The following is a 24,459-nucleotide window of genomic DNA, read 5'->3' as shown; positions in this document are numbered from 1 at the left end:
AGGGTTAGAGCAGAAGAAAACCAAGAAAAACAGGGTTAGAGCCGAAAAAAAACAAGAAAAACAGTGTTAGAGCCGAAAAAAACCAAGAAAAACAGGGTTAGAACGGAAGAAAACCAAGAAAAGCCGGGTTATAACAGAAGAAAACCAAGAAAAGCCGGGTTAGAATGGAAGAAAACCAAGAAAAACAGGGTTAGAGCGGAAGAAAACCAAGAAAAGCCGGGTTAGAACGGAAGAAAACCAAGAAAAACGGGGTTAGAGCTGAAGAAAACCAAGAAAAGCAAGGTTAGAGCGGTAGGAAACCAAGAAAAACAGGGTTAGAGCCGAAAAATAACAAGAAAAACAGGGTTAGAGCCGAAATAATCCAAGAAAAACAGGGTTAGAGCGGAAGAAAACCAAGAAAAACAGGGTTAGAGCGGAAAAAAACCAAGAAAAACAGGGTTAGAGCCGAATAAAACCAAGAAAACCAGGGTTAGAACGGAAGAAAACCAAGTAAAGCAGGGTTAGAGCGGAAGAAAACCAAGATAAACAGGGTTAGAGCTGAAAAAAACCAAGAAAAACAGGGTTAGAGCTGAAAAAAACCAAGAAAAACAGGGTTAGAGCAGAAGAAAACCAAGAAAAGCCGGGTTAGAACAAAAGAAAACCAAGAAAAACAGGGTTAGAGCCGAAAAAAACCAAGAAAAGCAGGGTTAGAACAAAAGAAAACCAAGAAAAACAGGGTTAGAGCCGATAAAAAAACAAGAAAAGCCGGGTTAGAATGGAAGAAAACCAAGAAAAACAGGGTTAGACCCAAAAAAAACCAAGAAAAACAGGGTTAGAGCCGAAGAAAACCATGAAAAGCCGGGTTAGAACGAAAGAAAACCAAGAAAAACGGGGTTAGAGCGGAAGAAAACCAAGAAAAGCCGGGTTAGAACGGAAGAAAACCAAGAAAAACGGGGTTAGAGCGGAAGAAAACCAAGAAAAACAGGGTTAGAGCGGAAGAAAACCAAGAAAAACAGGGTTAGAGCCAAAAAAAACCAAGAAATGCCGGGTTAGAACGGAAGAAAACCAAGAAAAACAGGGTTAGAGCGAAATAAAACGAAGATAAACAGGGTTAGAGCCAAAAAATACAAAGAAAAACAGGGTTAGAGCTGGAGAAAACCAAGAAAAACAGGGTTAGAGCCGAAAATAACAAAGAAAAGCAGGGTTAGAGCCGAAAAAAACAAGAAAAACAGGGTTAGAGCAGAAAAAAACCAAGAAAAATAGGGTTAGAGCCGAAAAAATCCAAGAAAAACAGGGTTAGAGCGGAAGAAAACCAAGAAAAGCCGGGTTAGAGCGGAAGAAAACCAAGAAAAACAGGGTTAGAGCCGAAAAAAACCAAGAAAAACAGGGTTAGAGCGGAAGAAAACCAAGAAAAGCAGGGTTAGAGCGGAAGAAAAGCAAGAAAAACAGGGTTAGAGCTGAAAAAAAACAAGAAAAACAGGGTTAGAGCCGAAAAAAACAAAGAAAAACAGGGTTAGAGCAGAAGAAAACCAAGAAAAGCCGGGTTAGAACAATAGAAAACCAAGAAAAACAGAGTTAGAGCCGAAAAAAACCAAGAAAAGCCGGATTGGAACGGAAGAAAATCAAGAAAAACTGGGTTAGAGCTGAAAAAACCTAAGAAAAACAGTGTTATAACAGAAGAAAACCAAGAAAAGCCGGGTTAGAAAGAAAGAAAACCAAGAAAACCAGGGTTAGAGCGGAAGAAAACCAAGAAAAACAGGTTTAGAGCCGAAAAAAACCAAGAAAAACAGGGTTAGAACGGAAGAAAACCAAGAAAAGCAGTGTTAGAGCGGTAGAAAACCAAGAAAAACAGGGTTAGAGACGAAAAAAACCAAGAAAAACAGGGTTAGAGCTGAAAAAAAAACAAGAAAAACAGGGTTAGAGCCGAAAAAAAACAAGAAAAGCAGGGTTAGAGCGGAAGAAAACCAAGAAAAACAGGGTTAGAGCGGAAGAAAACAAGAAAAACAGGGTTAGAGCCAAAAAAAAACAAGAAAAGCCAGGTTAGAAAAAAAGAAAACCAAGAAAAACAGGGTTAGAGCGGAAAAAAACCAAGAAAAACAGGTTTAGAGCCGAAAAAAACCAAGAAAAACAGGGTTAGAACGGAAGAAAACCAAGAAAAGCAGTGTTAGAGCGGAAGAAAACCAAGAAAAACAGGGTTAGAGACGAAAAAAACCAAGAAAAACAGGGTTAGAGCTGAAAAAAAAACAAGAAAAACAGGGTTAGAGCCGAAAAAAAACAAGAAAAGCAGGGTTAGAGCGGAAGAAAACCAAGAAAAACAGGGTTAGAGCGGAAGAAAACCAAGAAAAGCCGGGTTAGAACGGAAGAAAACCAAGAAAAACGGGGTTAGAGCTGAAGAAAACCAACAAAAGCAGGGTTAGAGCAGAAGAAAACCAAGAAAAACAGGGTTAGAGCCGAAAAAAAAACAAGAAAAACAGGGTTAGAGCCGAAAAAAACCAAGAAAAACAGGGTTAGAACGGAAGAAAACCAAGAAAAGCCGGGTTATAACAGAAGAAAACCAAGAAAAGCCGGGTTAGAATGGAAGAAAACCAAGAAAAACAGGGTTAGAGCGGAAGAAAACCAAGAAAAGCCGGGTTAGAACGGAAGAAAACTAAGAAAAACGGGGTTAGAGCTGAAGAAAACCAAGAAAAGCAAGGTTAGAGCAGTAGGAAACCAAGAAAAACAGGGTTAGAGCCGAAAAATAACAAGAAAAACAGGGTTAGAGCCGAAATAATCCAAGAAAAACAGGGTTAGAGCGGAAGAAAACCAAGAAAAACAGGGTTAGAGCGGAAAAAAACCAAGAAAAACAGGGTTAGAGCCGAATAAAACCAAGAAAACCAGGGTTAGAACGGAAGAAAACCAAGTAAAGCAGGGTTAGAGCGGAAGAAAACCAAGATAAACAGGGTTAGAGCTGAAAAAAACCAAGAAAAACAGGGTTAGAGCTGAAAAAAAACAAGAAAAACTGGGTTAGAGCAGAAGAAAACCAAGAAAAGCCGGGTTAGAACAAAAGAAAACCAAGAAAAACAGGGTTAGAGCCGAAAAAAAACAAGAAAAGCCGGGTTAGAATGGAAGAAAACCAAGAAAAACAGGGTTAGACCCGAAAAAAAACAAGAAAAACAGGGTTAGAGCCGAAGAAAACCATGAAAAGCCGGGTTAGAACGGCAGAAAACCAAGAAAAACAGGGTTAGAGCGGAAGAAAACCAAGAAAAGCAGGGTTAGAACGGAAGAAAACCAAGAAAAACGGGGTTAGAGCGGAAGAAAACCAAGAAAAACAGTGTTAGAGCGGAAGAAAACCAAGAAAAACAGGGTTAGAGCCAAAAAAAACCAAGAAAAACAGGGTTAGAACAGTAAAAAACCAAGTAAAGCCGGGTTAGAACGGAAGAAAACCAAGAAAAACAGGGTTAGAGCCGAAAAAAACCAAGAAAAACAGGGTTAGAGCCGAAAAAATCCAAGAAAAACAGCGTTAGAGCGGAAGAAAACCAAGAAAAACAGGGTTAGAGCCGAAAAAAACCAAGAAAAGCAATGTTAGAGCGAAAGAAAACCAAGAAAAGCCGGGTTAGAACAAAAGAAAACCAAGAAAAACAGGGTTAGAGCCGAAAGAAACCAAGAAAAGCTGGGTTAGAACGGAAGAAAACCAAGAAAAACAGGGTTAGAGCCGAAAAAAAACAAGAAAAACAGGGTTAGTGCCGAAAAAAAACAAGAAAATCCGCGTTAGAACGGAAGAAAACCAAGAAAAACAGGGTTAGAGACGAAAAAATCCAAGAAAAACAGGGTTAGAACAGAAGAAAACCAAGAAAAGCCGGATTAGAACGGAAGAAAATCAAGAAAAACTGGGTTAGAGCCGAAAAAACCTAAGAAAAACAGTGTTATAACAGAAGAAAACCAAGAAAAGCCGGGATAGAATGGAAGAAAACCAAGAAAAACAAAGTTAGAGCAGAAGAAAACCAAGAAAAGCAAGGTTAGAGCGGAAGAAAACCAAGAAAAGCAGGGTTAGAGAAGAAAAAAACCAAGAACAGCAAGGTTAGAGTCGAAAAAAACCAAGAAAAACAGGGTTAGAGCCAAAAAAAACCAAGAAATATCGGGTTAGTACGGCAGAAAACCAAGAAAAACAGGGTTAGAGCCGAAGAAAACCAAAAAAAGCCGGGTTAGAACGGAAGAAAACCAAGAAAAACAGGGTTAGAGCAGAAAAAAACCAAGAAAAACAGGGTTAGAACGGAAGAAAACCAAGAAAAACAGGGTTAGACCGGAAGAAAACAAAGAAAAACAGGGTTAGAGCCGAAAAAAAACAAGAAAAACAGGGTTAGAGCCGAAAAAAACCAAGAAAAGCCGGGTTAGAACGGCAGAAAACCAAGAAAAACAGGGTTAGAGCGGAAGCAAACCAAGAAAAGCCGGGTTAGAGCGGAAGAAAACCAAGAAAAGCCGGGTTAGAACGGCGGAAAACCAAGAAAAACAGGGTTAGAGCCGAAAAAAAACAAGAAAAACAGGGTTAGAGCCGAAAAAAACAAGAAAAGCCGGGTTAGAACGGAAGAAAACCAAGAAAAACAGGGTTAGAGCGAAAAAAAACAAGAAAAACAGGGTTAGAGCCGAAAAAAACCAAGAAAAGCCGGGTTAGAACGGCAGAAAACCAAAAAAACGTGGTTAGAGCGGAAGAAAAGCAAGAAAAGCCAGGTTAGAGCGGAAGAAAACCAAGAAAAGCCGGGTTAGAACGGAAGAAATCCAAGAAAAACGGGGTTAGAGCCGAAGAAATCCAAGAAAAGCAGGGTTAGAGCGGAAGAAAACCAAGAAAAACAGGGTTAGAGCCGAAAAAACCAAGAAAAACAGGTTTAGAGCCGAAAAAAACCAAGAAAAACAGGGTTAGAGCCGAAAAAATCCAAGAAAAACAGGGTTAGAGCGGAAGAAAACCAAGAAAAACAGGGTTAGAGCGGAAAAAAACCAAGAAAAACAGGTTTAGAGCCGAAAAAAACCAAGAAAAACAGGGTTAGAGCCGAAAAAATCCAAGAAAAACAGGGTTAGAGCGGAAAAAAACCAAGAAAAACAGGGTTAGAGCCGAAAAAAACCAAGAAAAACAGGGTTAGAACAGAAGAAAACCAAGTAAAGCAGGGTTAGAGCGGAAGAAAACCAAGAAAAACAGGGTTAGAGCTGAAAAAAACCAAGAAAAACAGGGTTAGAGCCGAAAAAAACAAGGAAAAACAGGGTTAGAGCAGAAGAAAATCAAGAAAAGCCGGGTTAGAACAATAGAAAACCAAGAAAAACAGGGTTAGAGCGGAAAAAAACCAAGAAATGCCGGGTTAGAACGGAAGAAAACCAAGAAAAACAGGGTTAGAGCGGAAGAAAACCAAGAAAAACAGGGTTAGAAAGGAAGAAAACCAAGAAAAACAGGGTTAGAGCGAAATAAAACGAAGATAAACAGGGTTAGAGCCAAAAAATACAAAGAAAAACAGGGTTAGAGCTGGAGAAAACCAAGAAAAACAGGGTTAGAGCCGAAAAAAAACAAAGAAAAGCAGGGTTAGAGCCAAAAAAACCAAGAAAAACAGGGATAGAGCCGAAAAAAACCAAGAAAAACAAGTTTAGAGCCGAAAAAAACCAAAAAAACAGAGTTAGAGCCGAAAAAAACCAAGAAAAATAGGGTTAGAGCCGAAAAAATCCAAGAAAAACAGGGTTAGAGCGGAAGAAAACCAAGAAAAGCCGGGTTAGAGCGGAAGAAAACCAAGAAAAACAGGGTTAGAGCGGAAGAAAACCAAGAAAAGCCGGGTTAGAACGGAAGAAAACCAAGAAAAACGGGGTTAGAGCAGAAGAAAACCAAGAAAAACAGGGTTAGAGCCAAAAAAAAACAAGAAAAACAGGGTTAGAACAGTAAAAAACCAAGTAAAGCCGGGTTAGAACGGAAGAAAACCAAGAAAAACAGGGTTAGAGCCGAAAAAAAACAAGAAAAACAGGGTTAGAGCCGAAAAAATCCAAGAAAAACAGGGTTAGAGCGGAAGAAAACCAAGAAAAACAGGGTTAGAGCCGAAAAAAACCAAGAAAAGCCGGGTTAGAACAAAAGAAAACCAAGAAAAACAGGGTTAGAGCCGAAAAAAAACAAGAAAAACAGGGTTAGAGCCGAAAGAAACCAAGAAAAGCTGGGTTAGAACGGAAGAAAACCAAGAAAAACAGGGTTAGAGCCGAAAATAAACAAGAAAAACAGGGTTAGTGCCGAAAAAAAACAAGAAAAACAGGGTTAGTGCCGAAAAAAAAACAAGAAAAGCCGCGTTAGAACAGAAGAAAACCAAGAAAAACAGGGTTAGAGACGAAAAAATCCAAGAAAAACAGGGTTAGAACAGAAGAAAACCAAGAAAAGCCGGATTAGAACGGAAGAAAATCAAGAAAAACTGGGTTAGAGCCGAAAAAACCTAAGAAAAACAGTGTTATAACAGAAGAAAACCAAGAAAAGCCGGGTTAGAACGGAAGAAAACCAAGAAAAACAGGGTTAGAGCAGAAGAAAACCAAGAAAAGCAAGGTTAGAGCGGAAGAAAACCAAGAAAAGCAGGGTTAGAGAAGAAAAAAACCAAGAACAGCAAGGTTAGAGCCGAAAAAAACCAAGAAAAACAGGGTTAGAGCCGAAAAAAACCAAGAAATATAGGGTTAGTACAGAAGAAAACCAAGAAAAACAGGGTTAGAGCCGAAGAAAACCAAAAAAAGCCGGGTTAGAACGGAAGAAAACCAAGAAAAACAGGGTTAGAGCAGAAAAAAACCAAGAAAAGCATGGTTAGAACGGAAGAAAACCAAGAAAAACAGGGTTAGACCGGAAGAAAACCAAGAAAAACAGGGTTAGAGCCGAAAAAAAACAAGAAAAACAGGGTTAGAGCCGAAAAAAAACAAGAAAAGCCGGGTTAGAACGGCAGAAAACCAAGAAAAACAGGGTTAGAGCGGAAGCAAACCAAGAAAAGCCGGGTTAGAGCGGAAGAAAACCAAGAAAAGCCGGGTTAGAACGGCAGAAAACCAAGAAAAACAGGGTTAGAGCCGAAAAAAAACAAGAAAAACAGGGTTAGAGCCGAAAAAAAAACAAGAAAAGCCGGGTTAGAACGGAAGAAAACCAAGAAAAACAGGGTTAGAGCGAAAAAAAACAAGAAAAACAGGGTTAGAGCAGAAAAAAACCAAGAAAAGCCGGGTTAGAACGGCAGAAAACCAAGAAAAACGTGGTTAGAGCGGAAGAAAAGCAAGAAAAGCCAGGTTAGAGCGGAAGACAACCAAGAAAAGCAGGGTTAGAACGGAAGAAATCCAAGAAAAACGGGGTTAGAGCCGAAGAAATCCAAGAAAAGCAGGGTTGGAGCGGAAGAAAACCAAGAAAAACAGGGTTAGAGCCGAAAAAAAACCAAGAAAAACAGGTTTAGAGCCGAAAAAAACCAAGAAAAACAGGGTTAGAGCCGAAAAAATCCAAGAAAAACAGGGTTAGAGCGGAAGAAAACCAAGAAAAACAGGGTTAGAGCGGAAAAAAACCAAGAAAAACAGGTTTAGAGCCGAAAAAAACCAAGAAAAACAGGGTTAGAGCCGAAAAAATCCGAGAAAAACAGGGTAAGAGCGGAAGAAAACCAAGAGAAACAGGGATAGAGCCGAAAAAAACCATGAAAAACAGGGTTAGAGCCGAAAAAAACCAAGAAAAACAGGGTTAGAACAGAAGAAAACCAAGTAAAGCAGGGTTAGAGCGGACGAAAACCAAGAAAAACAGGGTTAGAGCTGAAAAAAACCAAGAAAAACAGGGTTAGAGCCGAAAAAAACAAGGAAAAACAGGGTTAGAGCAGAAGAAAACCAAGAAAAGCCGGGTTAGAACAATAGAAAACCAAGAAAAACAGGGTTAGAGCCGAAAAAAACCAAGAAATGCCGGGTTAGAACGGAAGAAAACCAAGAAAAACAGGGTTAGAGCGGAAGAAAACCAAGAAAAACAGGGTTAGAGCCGAAAAAAACCAAGAAAAACAGGGTTAGAGCCGAAATAAAACGAAGATAAACAGGGTTAGAGCCAAAAAATACAAAGAAAAACAGGGTTAGAGCTGGAGAAAAACCAAGAAAAACAGGGTTAGAGCCGAAAAAAACAAAGAAAAGCAGTGTTAGAGCGGAAGAAAACCAAGAAAAACAGGGTTAGAGCAGAAAAAAACCAAGAAAAACAAGTTTAGAGCCGAAAAAAACCAAAAAAACAGAGTTAGAGTCGAAAAAAACCAAGAAAAATAGGGTTAGAGCCGAAAAAATCCAAGAAAAACAGGGTTAGAGCGGAAGAAAACCAAGAAAAGCCGGGTTAGAGCGGAAGAAAACCAAGAAAAACAGGGTTAGAGCCGAAAAAAAACCAAGAAAAACAGGGTTAGAGCGGAAGAAAACCAAGAAAAGCAGGGTTAGAGCGGAAGAAAACCAAGAAAAACAGGGTTAGAGCCGAAAAAAACCAAGAAAAACAGGGTTAGAGCCGAAAAAAAACAAGAAAAACAGGGTTAGAGCCGAAAAAAAACAAGAAAAGCCGGGTTAGAACGGAACAAAACCAAGAAAAACAGGGTTAGAGCGGAAGAAAAACAAGAAAAACAAGGTTAGAACGGAAGAAAACCAAGAAAACCAAGAAAAGCACGGTTAGAGCGAAATAAAACGAAGATAAACAGGGTTAGAGCCAAAAAAACAAAGAAAAACAGGGTTAGAACGGAGGTAAACCAAGAAAAACAGGGTTAGACCGGAAGAAAACCAAGAAAAACAGGGTTAGAAAGGAAAAAAAACCAAGAAAAACAGGTTTAGAGCCGAAAAAAACCAAGTAAAACAGGGTTAGAGCGGAAGAAAACCAAGAAAAACAGGGTTAGAGCGGAAAAAAACAAAGAAAAACAGGGTTAGAGCAGAAGAAAACCAAGAAAAGCCGGGTTAGAACAATAGAAAACCAAGAAAAACAGGGTTAGAGCCGAAAGAAACAAGAAAAGCCAGGTTAGAAAGGAAGAAAACCAAGAAAAACAGGGTTAGAGCCGAAAAAAACCAAGGAAAACAGGGTTAGAGCCGAAAGAAACAAGAAAAGCCAGGTTAGAAAGGAAGAAAACCAAGAAAACCAGGGTTAGAGCGGAAGAAAACCAAGAAAAACAGGGAGAGAGTTGAAAAAAACCAAGAAAAACAGGGTTAGAACGGAAGAAAACCAAGAAAAGCAGGGTTAGAGCGGAAGAAAACCAAGAAAAACAGGGTTAGAGACGAAAAAAACCAAGAAAAGCAGGGTTAGAGCCGAAAAAAAACAAGAAAAACAGGGTTAGAGATGAAAAAAAACAAGAAAAACAGGGTTAGAGCCGAAAAAAAACAAGAAAAACAGGGTAAGAGCCAAAAAAAAAAAAGAAAAGCCGGGTTAGAACGGAAGAAAACCGAGAAAAACAGGTTAGAGCGGAAGATAAACAAGAAAAACAAGGTTAGAACGGAAGAAAACCAAGAAAAGCACGGTTAGAGCGAAATAAAACGAAGATAAACAGGGTTAGAACCAAAAAAAACAAAGAAAAACAGGGTTAGAGCTGGAGAAAACCAAGAAAAACAGGGTTAGAACGGAAGAAAACCAGGAAAAGCAGGGTTAGAGCCGAAAAAACCCAAGAAAAACAGGGTTAGACCGGAAGAAAACCAAGAAAAACAGGGTTAGAAAGGAAGAAAACCAAGAAAAGCCGGGTTAGAATGGAAGAAAACCAAGAAAAACAGGGTTATAGCGGAAGAAAACCAAGAAAAACAGGGTTAGAGCGGAATAAAAACAAGAAAAACAGGGTTAGAGCTGGAGAAAACCAAGAAAAACAGGGTTAGAGCCGAAAAAAAACAAGAAAAGCAGGGTTAGAGCCGAAAAAAACCAAGAAAAACAGGGTTAGAACGGAAGAAAACCAAGAAAAACAGGGTTAGAGCCGAAAAAAACCAAGAAAAACAGGGTTAGAGCAAAAAAAAACCAAGAAAAGCCAGGTTAGAAAGGAAGAAAACCAAGAAAAACAGGGTTAGAGCGGAAAAAAACCAAGAAAAACAGGTTTAGAGCCGAAAAAAAACAAGAAAAACAGGGTTAGAACGGAAGAAAACCAAGAAAAGCAGGGTTAGAGCGGAAGAAAACCAAGAAAAACAGGGTTAGAGACGAAAAAAACCAAGAAAAACAGGGTTAGAGCCGAAAAAAAACAAGAAAAACAGGGTTAGAGCCGAAAAAAAACAAGAAAAGCAGGGTTAGAGCCGAAAAAAACCAAGAAAAACAGGGTTAGAGCGGAAGAAAACCAAGAAAAGCCGGGTTAGAACGGAAGAAAACCAAGAAAAACAGGGTTAGAGCTGAAGACAACCAACAAAGGCAGGGTTAGAGCAGAAGAAAACCAAGAAAAACAGGGTTAGAGCCGAAAAAAAACAAGAAAAACAGGGTTAGAACGGAAGTAAACCAAGAAAAACAGGGTTAGACCGGAAGAAAACCAAGAAAAACAGGGTTAGAAAGGAAGAAAACCAAGAAAAGCCGGGTTAGAATGTAAGAAAACCAAGAAAAACAGGGTTAGAGCGGAAGAAAACCAAGAAAAGCCGGGTTAGAACGGAAGAAAACCAAGAAAAACGGGGTTAGAGCTGAAGAAAACCAAGAAAAGCAAGGTTAGAGCGGAAGAAAACCAAGAAAAACAGGGTTAGAGCCGAAAAAAACCAAGATAAGCAGGGTTAGAGCGGAAGAAAACCAAGAAAAGCACGGTTAGAACGGATGACAACCAAGAAAAGCAGGGTTAGAGCGGAAGAAAACCAAGAAAAACAGGGTTAGAGCGGAAGAAAACCAAGATAAACAGGGTTAGAGCTGAAAAAAACCAAGAAAAACAGGGTTAGAGCTGAAAAAAACCAAGAAAAACAGGGTTAGAGCAGAAGAAAACCAAGAAAAGCCGAGTTAGAACAAAAGAAAACCAAGAAAAACAGGGTTAGAGCCGAAAAAAACCAAGAAAAGCCGGGTTAGAACGGAAGAAAACCAAGAAAAACAGGGTTAGAGCCGAAAAAAAACAAGAAAAGCCGGGTTAGAACAAAAGAAAACCAAGAAAAACAGGGTTAGAGCCGAAAAAAAACAAGAAAAACAGGGTTAGAGCCGAAGAAAACCATGAAAAGCCGGGTTAGAACGGCAGAAAACCAAGAAAAACAGGGTTAGAGCGGAAGAAAACCAAGAAAAGCCGGGTTAGAACGGAAGAAAACCAAGAAAAACGGGGTTAGAGCGGAAGAAAACCAAGAAAAACAGGGTTAGAGCGGAAGAAAACCAAGAAAAACAGGGTTAGAGCCAAAAAAAACCAAGAAAAACAGGGTTAGAACAGTAAAAAACCAAGTTAAGCCGGGTTAGAACGGAAGAAAACCAAGAAAAACAGGGTTAGAGCCGAAAAAAAACAAGAAAAACAGGGTTAGAGCCGAAAAAATCCAAGAAAAACAGGGTTAGAGCGGAAGAAAACCAAGAAAAACAGGGTTAGAGCGGAAGAAAACCAAGAAAAACAGGGTTAGAGACAAAAAAAACCAAGAAAAGCAATGTTAGAGCAGAGGAAAACCAAGAAAAGTCGGGTTAGAACAAAAGAAAACCAAGAAAAACAGGGTTAGAGCCGAAAGAAACCAAGAAAAGCAGGGTTAGAACGGAAGAAAACCAAGAAAAACAGGGTTAGAGCCGAAAAAAAACAAGAAAAACAGGGTTAGTGCCAAAAAAAAACAAGAAAAGCCACGTTAGAACGGAAGAAAACCAAGAAAAACAGGGTTAGAGACGAAAAAATCCAAGAAAAACAGGGTTAGAACAGAAGAAAACCAAGAAAAGCCGGATTAGAACGGAAGAAAATCAAGAAAAACTGGGTTAGAGCCGAAAAAACCTAAGAAAAACAGTGTTATAACAGAAGAAAACCAAGAAAAGCCGGGTTAGAACGGAAGAAAACCAAGAAAAACAGGGTTAGAGCAGAAGAAAACCAAGAAAAGCAAGGTTAGAGCGGAAGAAAACCAAGAAAAGCAGGGTTAGAGAAGAAAAAAACCAAGAACAGCAAGGTTAGAGTCGAAAAAAACCAAGAAAAACAGGGTTAGAGCCGAAAAAAACCAAGAAATATCGGGTTAGTACAGAAGAAAACCAAGAAAAACAGGGTTAGAGCCGAAGAAAACCAAAAAAAGGCGGGTTAGAACGGAAGAAAACCAAGAAAAACAGGGTTAGAGCAGAAAAAAACCAAGAAAAGCATGGTTAGAACGGAAGAAAACCAAGAAAAACAGGGTTAGACCGGAAGAAAACCAAGAAAAACAGGGTTAGAGCCGAAAAAAAACAAGAAAAACAGGGTTAGAGCCGAAAAAAACCAAGAAAAGCCAGGTTAGAACGGCAGAAAACCAAGAAAAACAGGGTTAGAGCGGAAGAAAACCAAGAAAAGCCGGGTTAGAGCGGAAAAAAACCAAGAAAAGCCGGGTTAGAACGGCAGAAAACCAAGAAAAACAGGGTTAGAGCCGAAAAAAAACAAGAAAAACAGGGTTAGAGCCGAAAAAAACAAGAAAAGCCGGGTTAGAACGGAAGAAAACCAAGAAAAACAGGGTTAGAGCGAAAAAAAACAAGAAAAACAGGGTTAGAGCCGAAAAAAAACAAGAAAAGCCGGGTTAGAACGGCAGAAAACCAAAAAAACGTGGTTAGAGCGGAAGAAAAGCAAGAAAAGCCAGGTTAGAGCGGAAGAAAACCAAGAAAAGCCGGGTTAGAGCCGAAAAAATCCAAGAAAAACAGGGTTAGAACAGAAGAAAACCAAGAAAAGCCGGATTAGAACGGAAGAAAATCAAGAAAAACTGGGTTAGAGCCGAAAAAACCTAAGAAAAACAGTGTTATAACAGAAGAAAACCAAGAAAAGCCGGGTTAGAACGGAAGAAAACCAAGAAAAACAGGGTTAGAGCGGAAGAAAACCAAGAAAAGCAAGGTTAGAGCGGAAGAAAACCAAGAAAAACAGGGTTAGAGAAGAAAAAAACCAAGAACAGCAAGGTTAGAGTCGAAAAAAACCAAGAGAAACAGGGTTAGAGCCGAAAAAAACCAAGAAATATCGGGTTAGTACAGAAGAAAACCAAGAAAAACAGGGTTAGAGCCGAAGAAAACCAAAAAAAGGCGGGTTAGAACGGAAGAAAACCAAGAAAAACAGGGTTAGACCGGAAGAAAACCAAGAAAAACAGGGTTAGAGCCGAAAAAAAACAAGAAAAACAGGGTTAGAGCCGAAAAAAACCAAGAAAAGCCGGGTTAGAACGGCAGAAAACCAAGAAAGACAGGGTTAGAGCGGAAGCAAACCAAGAAAAGCCGGGTTAGAGCGGAAGAAAACCAAGAAAAGCCGGGTTAGAACGGCAGAAAACCAAGAAAAACAGGGTTAGAGCCGAAAAAAAACAAGAAAAACAGGGTTAGAGCCGAAAAAAACAAGAAAAGCCGGGTTAGAACGGAAGAAAACCAAGAAAAACAGGGTTAGAGCGAAAAAAAACAAGAAAAACAGGGTTAGAGCCGAAAAAAACCAAGAAAAGCCGGGTTAGAACGGCAGAAAACCAAAAAAACGTGGTTAGAGCGGAAGAAAAGCAAGAAAAGCCAGGTTAGAGCGGAAGAAAACCAAGAAAAGCCGGGTTAGAACGGAAGAAATCCAAGAAAAACGGGGTTAGAGCCGAAGAAATCCAAGAAAAGCAGGGTTAGAGCGGAAGAAAACCAAGAAAAACAGGGTTAGAGCCGAAAAAACCAAGAAAAACAGGTTTAGAGCCGAAAAAAACCAAGAAAAACAGGGTTAGAGCCGAAAAAATCCAAGAAAAACAGGGTTAGAGCGGAAGAAAACCAAGAAAAACAGGTTTAGAGCCGAAAAAAACCAAGAAAAACAGGTTTAGAGCCGAAAAAAACCCCACATGGTCCTTCCAAGCCTGGCCCTGCAGCAATGAGGAGCCACGAGCTGCGGGGTCGCTGCCCAAAGGGACACAGTTGGTCCCACACGGCTCAGAGCTGTCACTGTGTCAGTGAGGATGTGGGCATGGTCCCAGCAGTGGCTCTGCCCCAATTCCCCCCATCCCCGGGGGCTGGATGCGTCCCCGGTCCCGGCTGTGAGTTCAGCACTGCCCGCATCGCAGCTCACGCGAGACACCCACAGCTGCTTTCATCCCAACCCGCATTGCCCGGCCCGCTGCCAAACATGAGGTCAGCGAGGCAAAAGGTTGCCATATATGACATGCTGCAAAAAAAAAAAGGAGAAACCCCGACCCAGCAAAGCGGCGAGGAAAAAAGGAAAAGCAAAAGGGAGCGGGATGGAGGCAGCCCGGCCATTGGGATCCACTGTGCCCACGCTGCGGGGGGATTGTGCCCACGCAGAGCTGATGGCACAGCCGTATCTCAGCGATAGAAAAGGGAACTGTGCCCAAAGCAACAGCAGCTCCAGCCATGGGGCCACCAGCCCCCGCTGTGCCCAACCCAGAGCGGTCCCAGCCCTCCCCAGCCCCCCGGTTCTCTGTCCCAGGGTCACAGCAGCCCCTGCCCTGGGGCTGAGCCTCGGCACAGGGAGGCTGGAAGCTGGGACCGCGGTGGCAGAGCCCAGAGCCAGAGCAGATGCAGCCTAAAAAGGAAAGGTTCGGCCACCGCAGCCAATCCAGCTGCCGGAGCATTGGCCGTGCCCGGGCTGCAGGGAGGGCTGCTGGCGGCCCGGGATGCTCGCAGGAACGCCCGGCATCCCACGGCACGCGAGGCCAACCCCAGTGGCACGAGCAGGAGGGGGCTGCAGGCTGAGCTCCCCGCACACCGCCGGACCTCTGCACCTCCCTATATGGGTAATGTCCCTGCAGAGGGCTCCTGGCTGGGAGTTCGGCACGGCTTTGGTTCCGTTCCTTTGTGTGTGAGCCCACCGCTTCCCCCTCCCCTCCTCCCCCGCTGCCAAAATCACGCCGGTAACTGCAGCAGCAGTTTGTCAGATAAACCATAAATAAATGGATTCTGTCCCCATTCTCGGCAGCTCCTTCCAGCCCGAGGAGTTAGAGATAACAAGTGAGAGAAGCAGCCCATAACACAACCTGTCTGTATTAAACCATCCACCAACGAATGCCGTTTGCTGTCTTGTAGGTAGAAGTACAAGGGCACAACACCTTCATGTATGTGTGTCTCCAATCCTCCCCCTGCCTGCATAGATACATGCTGATGATCAGAGCATCCCAATGGAGGACATGGGAGAGGTGATGCATCACACTTTGAGCCTCCCACCTTTCAATGGTGATACAGGTGAGGGTGGAGGCTCAGCGTGGGCAGCTCGGGGATGCAAAGTCACTGCTTAGGTTTCAACAGCAAAGGGTACAGAGAAGGTCCCCAGATGGTTTCCTGCATCACAGCAACACTGTGGGGCACGCGGTTCGGCAAGGACAGGCTTCCTAACACCTTAAGGATTGCAGAGGCAGCTGGGAATGAGAGTGTTTAAGGATTCAAGAAACAGGAGTGTTGGGAAAGCAGCTGAGCTCCACATATGGATCAGAAACAGAGTGCACCAATGCTGGAACTGAGAGGTGGGAGAGCCTCCTCTGTCACCCCACCAGCACCAGACAAACCCAAACCCTCACTGCAGCCAGTGTCCCATCCAGGAAAAGGAAGAAAGCAATCAGATATCCCACTCAGCATCCCTGGAATTAAAGCATCCAGGAATCTTCTCACCCTGAACTCCTGAAATGGGGGTTCCCAAAGGAAGGAGAGAGCACAACAGTTGGGGTCCCTTCTTGTTCCACTGGGCACAAATGTGAGCACCAGGAGGGAGGATGGGCTCTTGTATGGAGTGAGAGATGTTAGGAAGGTTTTGTTTTAAATGGCAACAAGGATTTGTCTGCTCCAACCAGCCACGCTCAAGGCCACAGTTTACCAACCCAGAAAGAGAGGCAAAGCAGAACATGGGTTAATTTGGGCAGGTCCCACTTAGGAAAGCACTTGAAGAGGTTTCACAGCTCAAGGATGCAGCAACTTGCAGGGCCCTCCCCAGCCAAGAAGCTGGTCAAGCTCTAAATTAAATAACGGCTTCAGTGTTAGCTTCCCTCTTTGAATCTCCAGTTAACTTCTCCCCACACCTCGAACCTCAACGCCCTTTCACCAGTCCAACAACAGGCACCGAGTTCATGAGCTGAGGTCAGGGAACAGATTTCACTGTGCTCAGGGAGGAAGGGAAGGGGCACCACACGGTGAAAATCATCTGCTGCAGAAGGAACCCAAACTTTACCTAAGCCTAGAGGGAAGGCAGGTGGTTTTAGAGTAAGGAGTCAAGGCAAGACGCCTATCGTAGATCCATCAGCACCACATCTCTCTCGACTACAGACACATGATTGCAGGTCTGGAAGAGAAAGAAGAAATGGGGTTATTCAGATATTCTCAGGTGTCTCCATCTCCTGATGCAATCTGCATCCATCGGCCTTCTGAGAACCACCCTTTCTTTGCAGTGAAGAAACAAAGACCAATCAAGTCAGAAAGCTTTTGCATCCCAACTCCAGTGAGAAGCAGGTCCCAGTGAGGCTCTCTCCTGTCCTGGGGCACAGATTCACCATAGATCTAATCTGAAGTGAACTGCCCAATCTGCTAACATATGGTACTACAGACCCCAGTGCTCCATGAGACAACTTACAGTGAAGAGAGGAGGGTCTTTGGAGTGTGGGTGGAATCCTTTCTGTCGACAAGAAGAGATCTCCTGCAGGCCGTGTTCTGTCAGCTTGAAAAACCCCGTCCTAGAAAGAAGCACAAAGTGCATAGAGCTCGAGCCTCTGCAAGAAGAAACAGCTGCTTCTGCACTCCAAGAGTGTGATTGAATCTGCTTGTCTCCAAGCAGGAGACCCAGCACGCTCTGCAAGGTGCTTCTCTGCCAGCTCTGTGGCTGCAGAGCTGCTCCCTGCCACGGGTGGGCAACCACACTTACTCCTGGTACTTTGGAGAACACACAATAGCGATGGACTCTGGCAGCATCATCTGGTAGGAGCAGTGTGTGTGCAGGTCGACGCTGGAGAGGAAAGCTGTCTGCGTGGGGTGAGTCTGAAACACAGGGGAAGGAAAGAGAGAACACCAGAGAGGGTTTGGATGGGCTTCCCCCCCCCCCCAACAGGCTGTATCTGCCAAGTGAAGGTTGGAATGGTAAAGAGGCACAGCTCCTCAGATGGCACGGAGGACTTGCTAACATGCAGACAGCAGCTCTGGATTGCCCCAGAACATCTGCTCCTCCTTTGCATTTGGAAAGAAGACAAGAGAAGCTCTGCTTTTCTGGCCACACCCCTTGCAAACTCCTATTTTAATGCAGTGTTTCCCTTGCCTTCAATGCAGGGCAGTCACCTCACATGATTCTGAAGTGTGGCTGCCCCAGGGCACGGCACCACCAGATACACAACACATCACCACGGCACATCAAGAGATCACACCCTGTGAAGATGGCCAAGCTCTTAAAGATCACAGGTGACATCCAAGGTGCTCAGCTCTGGCTGAGAGATCTCATAGCCTCGCTCTGGCAGAAAGGCCTTTCCTTCTTCCCCTGTATGGTTTTTGTTGCCAAGTGTAGGGATTCAATCAAAGGGATTCCTGAGGGTGCCTGGACGTTCCGGGGCCATCACTGAAGAGTTAATACTGTCAGCAGACACCCGCACATATCAGGCACACTCAGCAGGCATTTATTTGTCAAAGCCTGCAAAGCAGCTGCTGCTTTCGAGAGATTACTCAGCAGCACCAAACGTTTTGCTTGGCAAACATCCGACTGCCAAAGGCTCCACGGGGACAGGCAGCAGGGAGCCAGAGGAGGAATCTGGAGCTGGCACATCCTACGGCAGAGCAGCACACAGCTGTCTGCAAAAAGCTGTGCTACTATAGGGACACATCAGTGCAGAGGCCACGGTGCTGACAGCAGGAGCTCCAAACGGAAGGCTGGGATGCCCCAGGTCTGCTTTTAGCCCAGCATCCCGCTGCCAAAAGGGCCAGTGCTCTGGGAAGGGATCTGAACCTCCAACAGACCCAAATTTCTCAAGCAACGTGAGCTGTGACCAAGAAGGCTGCATCACAGAGAGATCCCATGGAAAGGATGCAGATAATGGCAGGACAAGGGGAAATGGTTTCAAGTTGAGGGAGGGAAGATATAGGTTGGATGTCAGGCAGGGATGAGAGGCTCACATGGATCCAGCCGAGCGTAACGAGGCCGTGCTGGTCCTGGATCAGGAAGAGTTCCTCCTCGTTCTCTGTGTTGCAATAATCAGGGCCTCCATACTGCTTGGGAACGATGACGTGGGTTATGGTGAACTCATTCCTCATCTGCAAGGCAGCACAGGGAGGCTGTTACCCTCTAGAAATGCCCCCCCACCAAACAGGAAACGCTGCTGCCGCCCACTGGTATAAAGATAATTTCCTAAGCTTTGCGAATGAAGCATTTCTGTGTTCATCACTCAGGGGCCCAGCAAGGGGAAGAGCAGCTCTAGAAACAAGCCCACGAGTCCTGTCCTGCTTCCAGGGGCTTAATTACTGTTATCACCTTACCAGCTTACCACAGAGGATCCCACAGGTCTCCACACCTCGGGCCGTGTTGGCATCAGCCAGCTGGAGGAATTTATGGCACAGCTCCCTGGGGACAATGACCTGGCGAAGGGCATCCACACCTGCAGCTGCGGGGAGAATTGGGAGCACAATGAGCAGCAACAGCCAGCGCCAATGGAGAGATGTTCCCTCAGTGTGGACCTAAAGGGACCAGACTGAAAGAAAACAGCTTGAAAACGTTAACTGCTATGCAGACTCTAATGTCTGCTCTTCCATGGGCAGTCATGGGGGAATAAAGTCGCAGTGACACTCCATAAAGGACAGTCAATAGAGAAAACAAAAACATGAATGCTCCTAAACTGTCATTTAAAAGTAGGATGTTTCTCTGGTCTAGAATCAGTTGTTTAGAAATGTCTGGGTTGCTACTTTGGATCTGTAATTGTCTAAAGAGGAGAGTTCAGTCAGTCTGGCCCCAATCTCCAAAATGTATTTGGATCTAGGAAGGTCAAAAGCCTCACAGGTTGTAGATTTTAGGTCAGCAGAGAGGGGTTGAGGCTGGATTACTAAGAGGAGACGGTTCTCCCCAGCCCTGCAAACCTTTGCTGGTCATTGAGGAAAGCATCCCCAACAGCCTGGAAGACCAAATCTCCCAGAAGGGATGGAGATCTGACAAGACACTTCTAAGAGCCTCCCAGCCAGCTCAGCTCCTTGGCTGCATTTGGTTCAGCCCCAGAAAGGAAGAAGGATGCCCGGAGCTGTACTAACTGTGTTCTGTGCCCCCCAGCGCACTGGGTTTCAAAGATCTGTCCACAGCAGGAGGGTTGGATGAGACATTCCCCATCGATGGACTCGCAGGGTGATCTGAAGAGACGGGAACCCCTGGGGTTAAATCAGTAGGTGGTTTTTCTATGCCGGGGATGAGGGGTCCATCCAGAGACTCAGGACTTGGCTCTGGCTTTCCAAATTCTTGCACTATCCTCAAACGTTCCTTTTCTAGCTCCTGTTGTCGAATCATCTCCTCGAAGGCAAGAAACTGCTCTTGCTCTGCCTGCTGCTGCTTCATTAAGGCTACACGATTCCTTTCCTCTTCCAATTGCTGCTGCAAAGCCAAGTTGCGGGCATCTTCCTCTTCCTTCTCTTTCTGCAAGAAAGAAATACACCAAAAGACGTCAGCAGACCTGAAAGACATCAGCAAATAACACTCGTTTAGAACTGCAGCTTTCAACCCGCCTGCAGACCCTCAGCAATCACAGACCATCCCCAAAGGGCCTGCAGCAATTAAATGCCCTTGTGTGGGAATACAATTCTTCATTGATTTCTCTCTCTTCTCTCCAAAATGGCACTTTCTTAAAGCAAAACTGACAGCAATCTCCTGTCACTCACCTTCTGCTCAGTGTACTTAGCGTAGTTTTTCATGTACCTCTGCAATAGCTCCTTCTTGAGGTCTTCAGCCCTGGGAAAGGCTACGTCCTTCAGCTTCTGAAGGGAGGAAACACAATCCTTAGAGCAGCAAGCCAAGAAAAGTAGGCCCAGAATGGATGAAAGAATCAATAGGTTCTTGGAGAAAATAAACCCCAAAGGATTTTCAACAGCAGCCACTGAAGACTTGGAACATTGTTACTTACTTTCATCGTCTCCTTCCTTTCAGGTGTGGTGGCAGTTTTGAAATCACGGTGCTTTGGCAGCTTCTCAATGAAGAGCCTATAAATACACAGGAGAGAAACCCCTGTTCCTGAATCCCAGCAGAAGGAAATGGCATTGTGGGAGGTATCTATCATCTGCCTCCAGCTCAGTATCTCTGCTCTGTCGGTTCCCTGGGCCCTGTGCTCCTGCAATCAGGACAGCTGAAGAAACTCTCCACCAAACAGTGCTTTGCAGAGCCCTTAATGGAATACATGCAGAGGGAAGAAGAGTAGAGAGCACAGCCCAAACAAGCTGAGCAGAGCCAAGAGGGAAAGCCACAGCGTGAGCCGAGAGCCTCCCTCGTGCTGTGAAACCACTGCATGCGCACTAAATAAACCCATCTGCTTTAAAACCCAACCCGCTGGGAAAAGGAAGAACTTCTCACAATCCCAGCTCTTGGTTGTGCTCGTGGTTACCATGGAGAGCATGAGGATGCTCTTGCCAGAGACCACAGGATCAGCACAGCCATGGCACAGAGCAGCTGTGAGATCCCTGCTCGGGGCTGGTGGATGCAAAGTAGGTCACTGTGTCGAGGAGACAAAACAAGGCAGCGATCACTGCCAACAGATTGAAGATTAAAATGGAAGGGATTCATTAAGAAGGATTAAGAGCAGATGCTGGCCTGGGGAAGACAGAAGAAGCAGCAGAGGCAGCTGCCTTTTCAGAAGGCACAAAGGGGGAACAGTGAGCAGAAGGGTGCAGGGAGGACTCAGGCAGCCAGAGGAAGACTTTGAGGGAAGACCAGCAGCTGAGGAAGGAGGCAGAGCAGGACTCTGCATTCTCTAATAAGAACGCTTCACACTTCCTACCCACAGCCCAGATGAGGTTTGGCACGGCTTAAACCCTCAGCCCCCATCACCAGAAGCTTTGGATTTGTTCAAACCTCTGACTGCTGCGAGTCCGCTGTGAACGGAGCGGCTGCTTGGCACCGAGCAGCCACATCGTAGGCTATTTTTAAGCACTGCTACAGACCACAAGCCAAAGCAGCGTCTCTCGAGTCCCTTTAACACCCCACACAAACCCTTGGAGCCAATCCAAGCAGCTCAGAGTCACACGGACAAAGCAGGAATCCTCATCTCCCAGGAAATTCATGTCATGTTTCCCTGCTCTGCTCTTCCTTGGCTCTAAAAAGCCCCAGCACCCTCCTGCTTTGAGAACAAATCCGTTCTGAATGGTGCAGAAGCTGCTGCTGAAGGGAAAAACAAGCAGGTGTCTTTCAGCATCATTTCAGCTTCATTTCAGCATGGGAAAGAGAAAGGCTGAAGATGCAGTTGACATCAAGTGGGAGGCTGAGAGCCAGGAATGGAACTGGCTGCTTCAGTGGGAATCTCAGTGCGGATCCACCCCCAGATTCTCCCATATAGATCTATAATCCTCCCCAGACAAATGGCTCTCTCAGGAGCAGGGAAATAAAGGGACCTCCAGCTCCCCAAAGCCACACAGTCAACATAAAGCCAAGGACTCGCTCCTGGGGATGGTGGGCTTGCTCCTAACAAACACACCACGTGCAGAGCTGTAGCCAGGAGCCTCTCAGGGCTGAATAATCAATCAAATCCCATTTCTAGAGATGGGAAAGCTCCACTGGAGGCTCCAATTACAGCACTAAGCTCTTGCTTTCCAGATCACAGCCTCAGGGAAAGACACCTCATATAACGCTCTGCCAAGGCCTCTCGCTTCCACAGGAGCTACAGCATTACTCTTCCATTTAAAGCAACGAGATGATGACATTAACTTTGCATCTTCAGATAATCCAAGCTGGCAGCTCGTACTCATCAGCATGAGAAATCACCCACCAAAAGGGAAAGCTTGTCACCTTTCCTGCAGCCCGAGAGCCAGGCTAATGTAAATGCCACAGGCATCTAAAAGCTGCTGGAAGGCCAGCAGGCAGCATTGCTGTCACGAAAGAGCAAAGGCACGTTTCGTTCACTTGTTTAGTTAAAGAGCTTCTCCTTCAGCCTCAGCTATGAGACCAGCTTGGAAACCTTCCCGATGGTTTTACACTTTGCAGCTCCCTACGCAGCGACAATGACCATAAAAGCTCAGGAAGTGCAGGGCGGGAAGAAAAGCTAAGCAGAGAAAAATGTGGTGGGTTGAAGGAGGCCGGGGAAGGAACCCTGTGCACACAGGCAGGCAAGGAAGGAAAACACCCATAGGAAGGCCAAGCTCATTCTGGATAAGTGGGTAGAGCAGCAGAAAGCAGAGTCAACCCTCTGGTGAGTGAGAAAGGGGGGATTTGGGGCAAAAAGCCTGAGGGAACAGGATAATCAATGCCCTGGGCCATTCCCTGAGCATCTCTGCTTTCAGCCCTTTGAACATGGGGAGGCACAGCAAGGGACACACGTTTGTACCACTCGTACTCTGAGCTGCTCAGGCAGAAGCTCAGCTTTCAGACCCAAGATGGTTTGTTCCCAGCCAGCTCTGGAGGTGACAGCGAGAACATCTCCATGCTTGTCCATACGGACAGCCCCTGTGCTGGAGACCTGGCAGCTGTCATACCAAACAGGGTCTTGGGTGGGTTTATATACAACCTCTGGCTTTTCAGAAGAGCGTTCAGAGCCTGGAGATCTCAAATACTGTCCAAATCAGCAGAATGGAGGCAGGTTGTTCAGACCTGAAATTCTTTTCCCCACGTCCCTCCTCAGAAGGGTCTGGGTGCATACAGACATGCATGGTGTGTGGGGGGAATTATGTTGTTTCTAAGTAGAACTGTTAAGCCTCCAGTGCTCCACAGCTGATTTCTGTGCTGAAAGAGGAACATGGTGACTGCTGTAAAAGGCTGCAGTAACTTAAACAGAAAGAAGGCTTCTCCTCTGAAGGTGATTTATCAGAGAACCACCAACCAGCCCTCATCTCCTTCTGATAGCATGACCTTCGACCATGCCAATGACATCACAATGACCTAACCACCCTGCAGTGATAAAACACCAGGAGGCTCTAAACCAAAGGAGCCGATACCTTCCTCCTGCTGACAGAAGCTGTAATGAGACAGAGCTATATAAGGCCAGCCTGATCTCACAGGGAATACTACTGACGATGCAATGAGCATTGCTTGTACCTTGCACCTTTATCATGTGGTCACCTTCATCAGGTCACCCATATCAGCTCAAAAGGAGCAAAGCTGTGGACAGAACCCAGTTCTTCCAGCTCAACGTCTCGCTGTGTCCATACAAACCCAAAAGAAGCAACTGAAAGCCCACAAGCAAAGTAAGCAGGCAAAGTAAAGCTGCTCTTACGTGATGTACTTGTTGTATAAGATGAAGGCATGCTCAATATTGCCCTCCTCTGAGTAAACAGCCGCCATGCGGAGCATTTCCACGCCAGAGCGATAGTAGCGTCGCAGTGGGACATCCTCATTCACTTCCACAGCGCTCCCGATCTGTGTCAGGCTCCGGACACGCTCCTCGGGTGGGAGGCTGACATCAGCATGGCCGGGCATAACGAGGAGCATCAAAGCAGCTCTGCAGAGGGAGGAAAGCCAAGGGAGTCAGAACAGACATAGGGCAGGTAACGTGGTTGGGTTCCACAAGAGAAATCAGCCCTCCAGCCTGAAAGAGTTTAATACAGAGCTCAGGGGTCCCTGGTTTAATACAAAGCTCAGGGGTCCCTGGTTTAATACAAAGCTCAAGGGTCCCTGGTTTAATACAAAGCTCAGGGGTCCCTGGTTTAATACAAAGCTCAGGGGTCCCTGGTTTAATACAAAGGCTGGGGGTCCTAAGGGGGAAATATGGGTAAATTGAGGCTCCTTTTGGACACGGCCCTTGGATATAAAAGCCTTTATGACCTGAATAGCAGCCATGAACTCCAGCTCATTTCCCTGTATAACCCATTTCAACCCAAGGTCTGAGCGATGTGGCTCCTACCCAACACAGCTCCACCCCCCCCCAGGTCCCGGACCCCTCCAGGCCCAAAGCAGAGCCCCTCCCCCCCTCCCCACCCCGAACGGGACCGGCCTCGTAGGCCCCAACCGGGCCCGACCTGCGCCGGGCGGACAGCGGCAGCTCGCACTCGGCGCTTCCGGGTTGGCGCCGTGACCCCGCCCCTCCGCTCTATTCCAGCACCCAATCACAACGCCTCCTTACATCCGGGGATGTCGAAACCATATCTTACTTCCGCCCGGCTTAGCGGCTGCCATTTTGAGATTGGGCGGAAGTTTGACGTCATCACTAGGCGCCCGAGTCTTAAAGGGGCCGCTCTCAATTCCTGCACACAACCTGCGGGGTTTCTTTCTGCCTCAGAGATGGAGAAACTGACCCAAACTTTCCGTCCATTCAGGATATAAGCAGGGCAGTTCAATCTAAAAAACAGGGGTTTTTTCACTCCCATCACCTTGATTCAGGCCTATTCTATTT

The 24,459-nt window shown here is 45.1% G+C and overlaps 1 protein-coding gene across 3 annotated transcripts; it reads right to left on the bottom strand.

Annotated features, from left to right (window-relative positions):
- Window positions 1–14,961: 14,961 nt before the first annotated feature.
- LOC146758553 (STAM-binding protein-like) lies at window positions 14,962–24,203 on the bottom strand. 3 transcript variants are annotated; one of them, XM_085514531.1, is made up of 10 exons: window positions 24,086–24,203; window positions 23,344–23,568; window positions 20,053–20,128; window positions 19,811–19,906; window positions 19,193–19,568; window positions 18,431–18,555; window positions 18,071–18,208; window positions 16,839–16,951; window positions 16,551–16,650; window positions 14,962–16,262 (listed from the first exon to the last, which is right to left on the bottom strand). In XM_085514531.1, the coding sequence occupies exons 2-10, from the start codon at window positions 23,556–23,558 to the stop codon at window positions 16,206–16,208; spliced, it is 1,296 nt and encodes a 431-aa protein (XP_085370657.1). In that variant the 5' UTR covers window positions 23,559–23,568; window positions 24,086–24,203; the 3' UTR covers window positions 14,962–16,205. The 3 variants fall into 3 exon arrangements, 2 of the variants coding, with proteins under 2 accessions (XP_085370657.1, XP_085370658.1); XM_085514532.1 differs by having other exon boundaries at window positions 24,045–24,171; XR_014934000.1 differs by lacking the exons at window positions 14,962–16,262; window positions 16,551–16,650 and having other exon boundaries at window positions 16,941–16,951; window positions 18,439–18,555.
- Between the last annotated feature and the right edge of the window lie 256 nt (window positions 24,204–24,459).

Source organism: Coturnix japonica, chromosome 13 (assembly GCF_054131305.1).
Source record: "Coturnix japonica strain WE chromosome 13, WE-NBRP24, whole genome shotgun sequence".
Classification (NCBI taxonomy): domain Eukaryota; kingdom Metazoa; phylum Chordata; class Aves; order Galliformes; family Phasianidae; genus Coturnix; species Coturnix japonica.
The sequence above is the reverse complement of the archived record's forward strand: the minus strand, read 5'-3'. Positions and strand labels throughout refer to the sequence as shown.